A 12,170-nucleotide genomic window follows, 5' to 3' on the forward strand; every position below is an offset into this window, starting at 1 on the left:
TGATTGATTGATTGATTGATTGATTGATTGATTGATTGATTGATTGATTGATTCACTGACGGACCGACCGACCGACCGATCGATCGATCGATCGAGCGCTTGCTTGCTTGCTTGGTTGCTTAATCGATTGCCTGCCTGACTGACTGGTTGACTGATTTCTTAAAGCTTCCAAACTAGGGAAGGCCATGAGAAAATTTGTCTCTGGAGGAGAGGATAAGGTAAGGTACACGACCTTAGGATTAATGGAATGTATGAAGAATGCAAAGGATTTTTGTATTGCGTTCTGCAATAATTTAGCACATTTGTATGTTTATTTATAGATAGTTTTAAGGCAACACCAGTGCATTGTAACATATATTATTATTATTATAATGCTTTAATATAATAATATACTCATTTATTGTCTGTGCATTCTCAACTGAAATTTTAATTTTTATGCAAAGTGAAGATGGAATAGAAATAAGTAACCTACTAGAAAAATGGTGCTTATTCCACATAATAACATAGATGCAAAAATTTCAGCATGTTGGTTGACTCAGAATTCGTCAGTTAATTCCAAACAGTGCGCAAAGTTGAAATTGTGTGCAGAAAGTTGAAATTCAACTGCTTGTCTATTAGTAGCCAGTAGTCATAAGCATTCGTAAATTTGCATTCACCCTATGGACTTGTGCAATGTTCCTAGTCTTCGAAAAATGTCCTAGGGCTTGTTTATTCCAAACCGCACTCGAAATCATTTGATTACCTATACAAATGGCATAGCTGTAGAACTTATAATGTTTCAGAACTATAGATCGCTTTTTTTTCTTTGCTACTTAATTTCACAGACTAAAGAAGAAATGGCGTGGAAAATTGCCAAAATGATTATTGAGGATGTCAAGAATGAACAGGCAATGTCCTCTGATCCGAGATGATAGAATGGCTTCATCGGAATAGTTGGAGACTGACTTTCATCAGATATGAGAAGCGCCTGGATGAATTTCTTAAATATCTTTTTCTGTAAAATAACTGATGTAATTATAGTTTTGTTGAACATCAAGTTACCAAGTAACAGGGTAAATATCTAGATGTAGATCTTGCTATGAATATAAAATTAACAAAACGTCTATTCATGGAAAAGAGAATAACAGAGCAAAAAAAGAAAAAAATGTTTAACTAGATCAGAGAGTAAAATAAGGCCAAGTTTGAAGGACATTACCCTCTATAAAAATGCAGAACCATACAGAACATTTCTCCTTATTTAGAGAATGTCAATATGGCATTGCAGAGTTGGAACAGTCAGCAATGTGATATTTTGCTTTTCTGAAATACGTACTCATAGCGTGCTATTTGAGGCTTTTTTGAGGCTCAAGGAAAAAGCTACTCTTCGAAAGTTAGGCCCCTGGTGGTTATGTTCTTACAATTCTTTCCCCATTAGGTTTAAAGAATTGTAAACGCTTTACGTAGGGGAAGTGTTAAGCAAAAATTGAACAAAATGTGTTAGAATGGTGGCCCCATGTTCGTCTCGTGGTCGCCCTATGCTCGTCCCACGGCAGGTCTTTCATTTGAATGATAGCAGGTTACGATTACATGCCAGATGTTTGACTACTGCAGGAGAAATAAATAATCAACTGAGTTTGGAGTCAGGATGTAAAATAATACAAGCTTTGTGCCGTTGTAATTGGGCAATAATCGACAAAAAACGCTCGACATGGCTCGCCATAGCATTTTTATATGTTAAACTTCGCGGATATTGTTTAAAGCTTTTACTAATTAAGCAATTGTCATTTTCTAGGTTACCAATTTCGTTTTGATAATTTGAAAGTCGTAATGTTTAAGGTGAACACCTAATGATTTCTCGTCTAATTTTAAACGACGGTGACTTTATTCTTGTTTTTATTCTCAGGTTATTTTCTCGCCTCATTTAAAACCTTACCGTCAGGTATGTCGACAAGAATTGAAAGGTTGAACCTAGCGAACGCGTTATATCAAACATGACTATAGTACCGGAGACGTTGGGGGAGAGAGAGAGAGAGAGAGAGAGAGAGAGAGAGAGAGAGAGAGAGAGAGAGAGAGAGAGAGAGAGAGAGAGAGAGAGAGAGAGAGAGAGAGAGAGAGAGAGAGAGAGAGAGAGAGAGAGAGAGAGAGAGAGAGAGAGAGAGAGAGAGAGAGAGAGAGAGAGAGAGAGAGAGAGAGAGAGAGAGAGAGAGAGAGAGAGAGAGAGAGAGAGAGAGAGAGAGAGAGAGAGAGAGAGAGAGAGAGAGAGAGAGAGAGAGAGAGAGAGAGAGAGAGAGAGAGAGAGAGAGAGAGAGAGAGAGGAGAGAGAGAGAGAGAGAGAGAGAGAGAGAGAGAGAGGAGAGAGAGAGAGAGAGAGAGAGAGAGAGAGAGAGAGAGAGAGAGAGAGAGAGAGAGAGAGAGAGAGAGAGATCGTTAAATCGAGGGTTCGCTATATCGAAAACCTCGATATAAAGAATTTGAGGGGAAACGACCAAAATGTTCGTTATATCGAGGTCATAGTTAATGATTGATTTGTAACACAGGTGACTTCTGTCACGCAATTCAATGTAATTTTCGTCACCCAGAAGTGCCGCGTTTTGAGATGCACTTCGTTAAGCATGGTGGCTTTCAGTATCAATTATTTTCACTTTTGAGCAGACGCGCAGCTTTTGTTTACAAAAGTACGACACTTTCCGAGTAGCGATTTAAAAATGTTGCAACATAGAGGTTATACAGAAAATTGTCTATGTAAACAAGGAAACACTGTAATTCGTTATATCGAGGTAGATTTTACGTTTGGGCTTCCGGATTATGTTCGTTATATCGAAGAATTCGTTATATCGAGGTTCTATTCCATACATTACATTTTTCTATTCCATACATTCCACAGCGTTTTTCTTTTTCCGCTACCTGACATGAGCGGCGCACCCCAAAAGAAATTCTGATGGGTTTCCTCGTCGGGTTACACAATACGAGCCTCGCGACAATTCCTATGACGTGTTTGTACATACCTTAAAATATAGTAATAGTATGAAATGCGAACTCTTTAACAAAGAGCACTAATCAAATTAAAATTAATTAATTGATTGATTAATCGTGCATATATCTGTCGTGTATGAATGATGGACTGACCTTAGCTAACTTTTACTCAGCACGGTTGTTCTGAAAAGGTTCCGGTAGTTATTTAAACATGACACCACAGGCATCGCAAACTCACGATTCGAGAAATCGATCAAATAGAAATGATTTTTGTACGCGTATCGAGTGGGACGTGACTACTTAAAGTACGCGGTGTTGTGTTACACTTCAGTCCGTTGAGAATTTGAGCGCTCTACAACGGGCGTCATTGTATGGAGTTTAAAATAACGAGGGATAAAAACGCGCAACGAAATAAAATGTTACCTTTTGAATAATATAACGAAAATATACTCACCTTCCCTGGTTTCTTTTGTCTGTTGTTTCAGGGTTTTTTGAGGTGTTTGTTGCAGCTTTATATAGACGAAGAGCGCTGTTTTGAAAGACCCGTACCGCGAGGCCGTTTTCTAGCCAAAATTGGAATCTGCTGCTCGAATTTCCCCTCCAACGCAAAGAAGGATAGCTCATTTCTCCCCTTTTCTGGTCGAAAGGACGGTGACAAGCTGCGGGGGAAAGTTGAAAGCTCCAGTAGTATGGCAAAAATCGTTCGAATTGGAGCAGGAAGTAGGAAGATTTTTCACGCCGGCCAGAAAAGGGGAGAAATTAACTATCAAGTGTACTGAGTATCAAGAAAGCAATATTGACCATAAATATTCCATCGGATTAAACTATGGTTTTTGTATCTTAGTGACAGCGTCATGGAGTTGAGTATTCTATCGATAAATAAATCCTCAAAAGAAGAATCGCCAATGGTAAGGTGTACAAAACATCGTTTCCTAAAAAACGCATTCCGCCACTGCGAATTTCTCTACTCAGTTCTGATGCGGCGTTTGAGCGGGTAACGGCTATTTGAGTTCGCGTCTGGGCAACAAAGAGCAGGGTATTCTCCGTCGACATGGCGAGAGAACTATCACTTTTAATGGGAATCTCAATAACAGTGTGTTTGCCATTCTCGATGTTCAACTGGTACCTCTTACTGACTTGTCTGTGCTTGGATACGTTCGTGAAAGAAGGTACGTAATAATAGTTATTATATGGAGAAGAGTGTTTTACTGGGAACTAAACCACTCGTAGATTCCATACGCCACTTCATCCGGGACCCGAGTGGCGTATTTTCCGTATGTCACCTTTGTGAGTGTCGTATCGTTCAATGACGGCACGATTCCCGCCTTTTGCTTTTGTTGAATTGGTTTCTCCATATAATAAAAAGAACATTACACGTTGGCTCGAAGATATGAATTTTATGTTCTCGCCACCGTGTAATATCCTCTATATCTCCCAGATGCTGGAGCAGTTCTGGATGTTTGTCGGAACAACAGTATAGTTGCAGCCTATGTTATTTTCCTGAAACATTTTATCACAGAAATTCCAGTCAGTTGCAGAGGCATTGACGTTTTGGGCTGTCAGATAACTTAATTTGTCACTTCCGTAAAGTTTGTTAATGGTGCTCGTGTAGTCTTCGCATCCTCCCGTAATGACTGGCCTGACGTGACTTTGGTGAAAACCTGTAACGAACTTAGTAACTACTTTGATGTCTGATGATGATTTTACACTACTTGGTTTGTTTAACAGTTTCCAAACTGTGCAAAGGCGCATCTGTGCAGAATATATGCAGGAACACTCGGCAAAAATGGCTTTTACAACGCTAGACACGTTACGCTGCACGTTGACACCCCGAGTCAAGCACTGCTCATGGGACTCATCGCCAGGCAGAAAAGATAGCGAACTGTTAACACGACGTTTCTCTTGGGCTACTGCACGCAAGACTGTCAAGGACACTGTTACTGCTAAAAGTGACCAGAATCTAAAAGTGGATATACTTCTCATCCCGCTTAAGATCTAAAATCTGCAATGTGCTTGTTAAGAGAGTACTGATGAGGACAATGAGAAAAGAGAACAGCCATGAAGAGCCAGCAAAATGCGGAGTCTTTCAATGAGGTGACCGCCTTCATAAAATGTCAAAACATGAATCCGTTTTCAAAACATCACTCCAATTTCATCTGTGTTTCAGTAAACAACGTAGAATTAATTGTATAGTTTGCGCTCAGATGACGGGCTGAGACACGCAAGGTTTCGAATAGAATGGTAAAAAAAAAACCTAAAAGAAGGCTGATCAAGGATTCCCTCGTTCCATGCACACAGTGAGGTGGTAGTGTTCAATGCTGGATCAAGCTAAGAATTTTTTTTCAGCTATCGAAAAAAAGATTGAAACACAAGAAACTATATCGAATTTTTCATAGTAATTTTTGTCTCGCTATGTCAAGAAAGAAGAATTGGTTGTGCTTTATTTGGGTAAATAATTCGATAACAAGAGCAATGTTCGCCGTCGCGGCTTTGGTGCGGTCACACGCTGGTGCCAGGTCAAGTGTAGTACAAATCGAATGACGCATTTGTACAAATCGAGTCGCCTGAGTGTCAGACGGTCCGAGGTTCATCACCCAAACTCTCTCCTCTTTCTTGGACGTGCGACCTCGGTCTGATTCTTAGCCCACAGTCATGCGACACAGCGCACGCCTCTGTTAGCTTAGCGATAACTTGGCAACCTTTGTTTACGCGTCACAGGGCGAAGGGCCTTTGCCTTTAAACCAATCAAATTCGGCGTTTTCGCTAGGATTTTACCATCCCACGAGTTAACATTGTAAAGCGCTTTAGAATATTTTATAACTTTAGCGCTACATAAGTTATTATTATTATTATTATTATTATTATTATTATTATTATGATTATTATTATTAACAAGAGGGGAGCCATCGAGGAGCGTTCGAAAACCGCGTATTTTTTTGCAAAATCAAGAGAAAACTCGATTGAATTTCGCACCAACCAAAATGGAAATCTATCGTCTTTAGAAAAGCGACGTTTTCCCGCGTCATTGTTAATCTAGAACCCAGATCTCCCGTCAAACAGAGTGAGATCTAGGTATGAGACACGTGATTGTGGTATATTAACCTCGTTCCCAGGCTCTCTCTCCTCTGCCTCCCTTGTTAACCGCGCGGCCATGGGCCGAGCGCGGTTCATGTTCTACCCGTGGTTTATTAATTAACCGCGCGACCATGGGCCGAGCGCGGTTCATGGTTGTAGTATGGAGGCCCGTTCTGGTCAAAATTGTAGTAATAAAATTGCCCCACAAGTCAGTTTTTTCAGTCAATGTTTTACTTTTTATGAGCTTGCTGTGTATTTTCATCGGCGGTACAAATTTCTTTTTCGAGGTGTTTGCTTATTTTTTTAGCAGCCTGAATTATTTTAATTTAGTCAGGTCAAATTTTTTGTGGGTACTACGAATGAATTTTTTCACTCGTACTGCAAATTATTTTTGACTGGTACTGCGAATTATTTTTTTATTTGTGGTACTGAGAATTATTTTTTCATTGGCGCTGACAATTATTTTTCAAGGTATCGTGAATTTATTATTTGGCCTACAATACATTGCGGGCTTGCGATTGAAGGGGACTGGCTCGAGTGTTTTGACTTACTAGGCGGCCATTTTGAAAATTGTGCGAGTGCTATCCAAAAGAATGCCAAGGCGAAACATTGTCAGAGAAAGAAACGAAAGAGGTTTTCACCTTTTCTTACAAAATTTGAAAGGAGTCGTTGGTGTGTGCGCAAGTGATGAGGTTTTCTGGACCGAGGATTTAATAGAAGAGACTACGCAGCGGCTGCAAGACTCGTACACAACTCTAACCCTTATTGAGCATGGCATGACTTCCCAAATGAGCAATCCCCTTCTTGAACATGTGCGTCGTTTGAAGAGCAATGTGCAATCTCTTCAAAGACTTCTCGTGTCTTGTGAAACTACTGCATCAAGTGCAGAGAATTCTGTTTCATTTTATCCTCAACCAAGTCCAAGGATGGAGGGTCAAGGACCTGGAAGACCGGCCTTGAACATAACGAAAGAACAAATAGAATATTTGCGTTCTATACATTTTTCATGGGAAAAAATAGCCCAGTTGCTTCACATAAGTGTATCAACGCTTCAAAGAAGACGAAGGGTGTTAGGTATAAGTGATAATTTTGAACAATATTCAGACATATCTGATGATGAGTTAGATCAAATCTACAAAGAAATAACTGCAGCTGATACAAATGTCAGCAATGGTGGATTTCTCACACCAAATATTGGTAGGAGACGATTTATTGGAGCCTTGAGGAGTAGAGGGTTGCGAGTTCAACGCTGGAGGGTGAGCAACTGTTTACGACGGTTAGACCCTGTAGGCACTGCTTTAAGGTGGCGGTTGGTAATTTATCGTCGAAAGTATAATGTTCCAACACCCAACTCGCTGTGGCACTTTGACTCGGCCCACAAGCTTATCCGATGGAAACTTATAGTCCATGTTTGTATAGATGGATTTTCACGTTTGATTACCCATTGCAGGTGTTGTGACAATAACAAAGCTGAGACTGTATTAAGACTTTTTGAGGAGAGCACAAAAACCTATGGGTTGCCATCAAGAGCAAGATGTGATTATGGGATGGAGAATGTTCTTGTTGCCCAGTTCATGTTGGAAAGAAGAGGCTTAGACAGGGGAAGTATTATCACAGGATCATCTGTTCACAATTGCCGGGTAGAAAGAGCTCACAGGGATGTTTATGCTGGCGTCCTATGTTTTTATGCAAAGTTATTTGACGAAATGGAAAAAACTGGTATTCTTGACCCTTTAAATGAACTGCATCTGTTTTGTCTTCATTACATATACTTGCCAAGAATCAATAAATCTCTTGAAGAATTTGTTGATCAAATGAATCAAAGGCCAGTGTCAACAGAGCATAATATGTCCCCTCTCCAGCTGTGGACGAGTGGCATGCTGCAAAACATGAATTCTCAACACACTGCACTTACTGTAGATGAAATGGAACAGTATGGTGTTGACGCTGATGAATCAGTTACAGTGAACGATGAAGACTACCAGGTACAGATTGATCCACCAACCTTTGTGCTCACAGAAGAGCAAAGGATGCAACTGCCAGATCCCTTTCAAAATGACCATAATCAAGGTCGGAACAATTACCTTAATAGTGCTGAGCTCATGACATTATTCCTTTTCAACGAGGAAGAAACTTAAGAATAGAAGTCACTGATGGAAAACCCTGTTAATGTGAGCTTTTCTGTCTGCTTGCAATTTTGAAAACTAGGATTTCTGTGTCAAATAATAAAAAACTCCGTTTGTTGCTGCTTTTTGGAGGAAAGATTTGAACTCAACCTAGATTTTGACAAGACCGTAGAGAAGGTAAAGTGCATTACCCTAAGTGCACTGAGTCAGGTTATTACAAAACAGTCATTTTGTGTCCTTGGGACACTTTGCAAAATTGTATCCCATGATGAACAGAGGGAGAAGTCAGATGTATAAGAGTCACAATAGAAAACCTACTTTGAAAGATTAAAAAATCATCTTGTTAACACCCACACCCTCCACCTCCCCTCAAAACAACTTGGCGTTTGTACCCATTTTACAGTCACCATTCCATGTTTTCTAATGACAGGTCTGTAGTTCTTCATTCAAAGTGCACTCAATAGCTCCCACTTTCATTTTTCATTAACATTAAGAGTGGTAATGACCTGGATAAGTTGTTACACAGTTGCCTCTTTTATCTTCTTTCTGATTCTTTTGTTTGTTTGTTTGCCACAAACAAAACCCACACCAATGAACTAAAGTAGTGAACACCATCAGAATATGAGAATTGAAACCATTCAGGAAAACATTTTAGAGTTCATCAGCCTGAGTTCTATAGCCTATTCCCTGTACTAAGAGTGGGTATTTCTCCCATATAAAGAATTTCCCTGAAAAAAGAGAAAAATGATACTTGGGTTGATAACATAAACATTTTATTAAAGGAAAGTAATGACAAAGTTAAGTAACAAATACCGGGTATGAAAGTAAACTTTTGCTACCTCTTCCCATAGCTGTCACTAAAGTATTGAGGTACATGTATCAATAAGGCTGGAGAAAACACTATTTAGAGATCTCACTTGAATACATACAAAACTGATGCAAAGCACCATTACTAAACCCAACCAGTTGCAAAAGCTAAGTTGTTAAAATGGAAACCCAAGAATGAGGAATATCCTAGATTGAAGCAGGAATATCCTAGATTGAAAACCATTTTCTGTCAGTTAACTGAAAACTGTTCAAACTCAACATGGCCTGATGTTGTCATGAATAATATTATCATTGTTTAACATGGCCACTGAAACATTTGTGATTAACAACATCATGTTCAAGGGACAGACTTCTTTCAATCGAAGTTGACTTCAAGGTTCAAGTTGTTGTAATGTAAAAACCTTCAAAACAAACTGTCCCCTTTCTATAAATTAACTCTTGACAAAGCATAAGTTTCAATTCAAACTTGTAATCCTCATTTCTGAAAAGAGCCTTTTGGTAACAGATATAATAATGCTTAACTCTACAATAACATTATTGGAATCTGTTAAATAATTCCAAAGTATGTGCTACCAAAAGCATAGTCATACAGATTAAAGAGTATGTCATCTGAAGGAAGACTGATTGTGCTGCTTGGAGATGGGAGATGCAATGTATTAGTGCAAGTGTTTGAAGTAGGGAGGAAGCTCCCACTGCTGGATACAAATCTGATCTGCGGGGAAATGGAAAACCCCAATGCTGGCTCCTCATCTGCGCCACAAACAAATTGCAAAATGTGATTAAGGGTTAGGGTGGTGGATCCAGTAACCCTTCTCCCTGAAGTAACTTCTTTCACGTATTTGTACAATGCGGCATATACTTCTTTTTCATACCTCTTAGTATTGGAACCCTCTGCAAACTTTGGTTCCAACAAATGGACAAGATTCCTCACATTGAGTTTGCTAGAAGAGGGCCTGAAAAGGTATAAAAACAAACTAAGGAAGCTTTGCCATCAGTTGCAGGACTCCAACTTTACGTAAACCATTTCGTAGGTTGACAATGCAGGGGGAATGCTCAGATGAATCATCAATAAGTTCTTGAAGTTGTTCCTCAGACAGAAAGCTGGGAATTTTCCCATTCTGTAGAACACTTAATCCCATTATTATACCAGATGTATAGTAACGTTCTGCAAAGTCCTCGATGAGTCCACTGTCAAACAATTTTTCTTTGATTTCTTTGAGAACTAACCTGAAAAACTCTTTTCTAGGTCCCCCCAAGTCCTGAGCTCCCTCTCCCATAAAATTTACCTCAAGTGGCAGCCTTAAGTTGTCAATTAATGCTACTTCAGCTAATGCATCTTGAAAAACATGGTCCCTATCTATTATTATAAAGTTGGTCTTTCCTTTTAGTTCTGTTGAAGGGTCAACTATGTCCAACTGCCTTCCATCTAAAATGTGTTCTTGGGCTTTCTTCAGGATGGCAACTGGATTTTGAAATCCCTTACATTCATCAATAATATTGACAGTAATGTTATCAATGATTCTCAAATAGTCAGCCTCACTGAGAGGCTCTCCATTATCTACAGGCTGTTCCTTATTAGCCGCAGGTTGTACTACATGTTGTTCTCCATTGCCTCCCTCTTGATCATCTACAGTTATGGCTGCATGTTGTTCTCCACTATCTCGCTCTTCATCATCTGCAGATTCGACTGCATGTGCCTGTTCCTCTGCATGTTCCCCTTCCTTATGTCTATTTGTATTTGGCCCTTCACAGTTCATAGATTGCACCTCATCTTGTACGATGATGCTCTCTTGATTTACTTCTGACATGAAATCATCCATACTCCTTTGAATACCACTGTCCACCTCATCAGGGTCATCTTCGACCAGTAAACGCACATACACAGCACCTGTAGAAGCAATGTTTTTCAGCAAAATGTTTCCATTGATCCTCACCCCTGAAGCCAATGTCGGTTTCACTAGCACTCCAGAGATATTCTTCACGAATTCGAATTCAATGTATTTGCATTCCTCTGGAAACTGTGCTTTCACTTTATTGTAAAGGGTTTTTTCATTCCACCCTTTGTCAATTGTAAATCCACTTATAACACGATTTCTACGCTGGAGACTGACCTTTTCCTGGCGAGTTGTTGGTGTTTTTTCACACTGTAAACCCACAATAATAATGTCTTTGATGGCAAACTCATTCGATGGACGGCCAACCCTTTGTGTCGAATTAGAGCGGCCTCTACCGCTCGAAGTAGGAGCAGAACTACGATGAGTTGTTCCTTGCATACTCGGGAATCTTCGGTGCAGTTCACTTACCAAACTTCCTGAACTTCTAGAAGAAGATCCCGATTCTGATCCTGACGGAAGGGCACTAGAAGCAGAACCAGAAGATAATGGACTCGAAGAGGAAGAACTTCGCTGATTACTTGCTGCCGCAGTGTGAGTGGAGTTCACTAGCTGAGAAATTCGACTGATTTCTGTTATAGCATTATTGGCTATCTCACGTATCTGCCGTTGAACAGATTTATCCATCTCCAAATATTTTCAATACAATTAAAAGATGAAACCTCAAAGATGGCGCGAAGAAATCGAGCGGGAAAGTACTCGAGCCAGTCCCCCTCAAATCGCAAGCCCGCAATGTATTGTAGGCCAAATAATAAATTCACGATACCTTGAAAAATAATTGTCAGCGCCAATGAAAAAATAATTCTCAGTACCACAAGTAAAAAATAATTCGCAGTACCAGTCAAAAATAATTTGCAGTACGAGTGAAAAAATTCGTTCGTAGTACCCACAAAAAATTTAACCTGACTAAATTAAAATAATTCAGGCTGCTAAGAAAAAAATAAGCAACCACCTCGAAAAAGAAATTTGTACCGCCGATGAAAATACACAGCAAGCTCATAAAAAGTAAAATATTGACTGAAAAAACTGACTTGTGGGGCAATTTTATTACTACAATTTTGACCAGAACAGGCCTCCATATTATTACCACCTTGTATCGCCAAATGCCACCAAATATACAGCTTAGTTGGATAAAAATGCTATAGAGCAGAGCAAAACAGTAGTTTCGAAATAATGTGCAGGACTGCAAGGATTAAAATTGGTTACAGTTCAAGAAATTTGAGTTTAGTTCAGGATGTCAAGAAATCGAGTTTACCATTCTTGTGACAGTTTGAACTTTCGAGCCTTTATTTTGTCT

At 39.6% G+C, this 12,170-nt stretch overlaps 1 protein-coding gene and 1 pseudogene across 5 annotated transcripts in view; one reads left to right on the plus strand and one right to left on the minus strand.

Annotated features, from left to right (window-relative positions):
* Positions 1 to 1,942, plus strand: part of LOC145462388 (A-kinase anchor protein 10, mitochondrial-like) — a 77,106-nt gene extending 75,164 nt beyond the window's left edge. For 3 of the 5 annotated variants that reach the window (XM_081445902.1, XM_081445901.1, XM_081445900.1), the window contains 2 exons: positions 166 to 218; positions 825 to 1,942. In XM_081445902.1, coding sequence (XP_081302028.1) covers positions 166 to 218; positions 825 to 911 — 140 coding nt within the window. In that variant the 3' untranslated portion in view covers positions 912 to 1,942. The remainder of the gene's footprint in view (positions 1 to 165; positions 219 to 824) is intronic. The other 2 variants (XM_081445899.1, XM_081445898.1) reach the window with 2 other exon arrangements.
* A 6,967-nt stretch (positions 1,943 to 8,909) lies between these two features.
* LOC145462852 (uncharacterized) lies at positions 8,910 to 12,162 on the minus strand (annotated as a pseudogene).
* Positions 12,163 to 12,170: the final 8 nt, after the last annotated feature.

Source organism: Orbicella franksi, chromosome 12 (assembly GCF_964199315.1).
Source record: "Orbicella franksi chromosome 12, jaOrbFran1.1, whole genome shotgun sequence".
NCBI classification, from domain to species: Eukaryota; Metazoa; Cnidaria; class Anthozoa; order Scleractinia; family Merulinidae; genus Orbicella; species Orbicella franksi.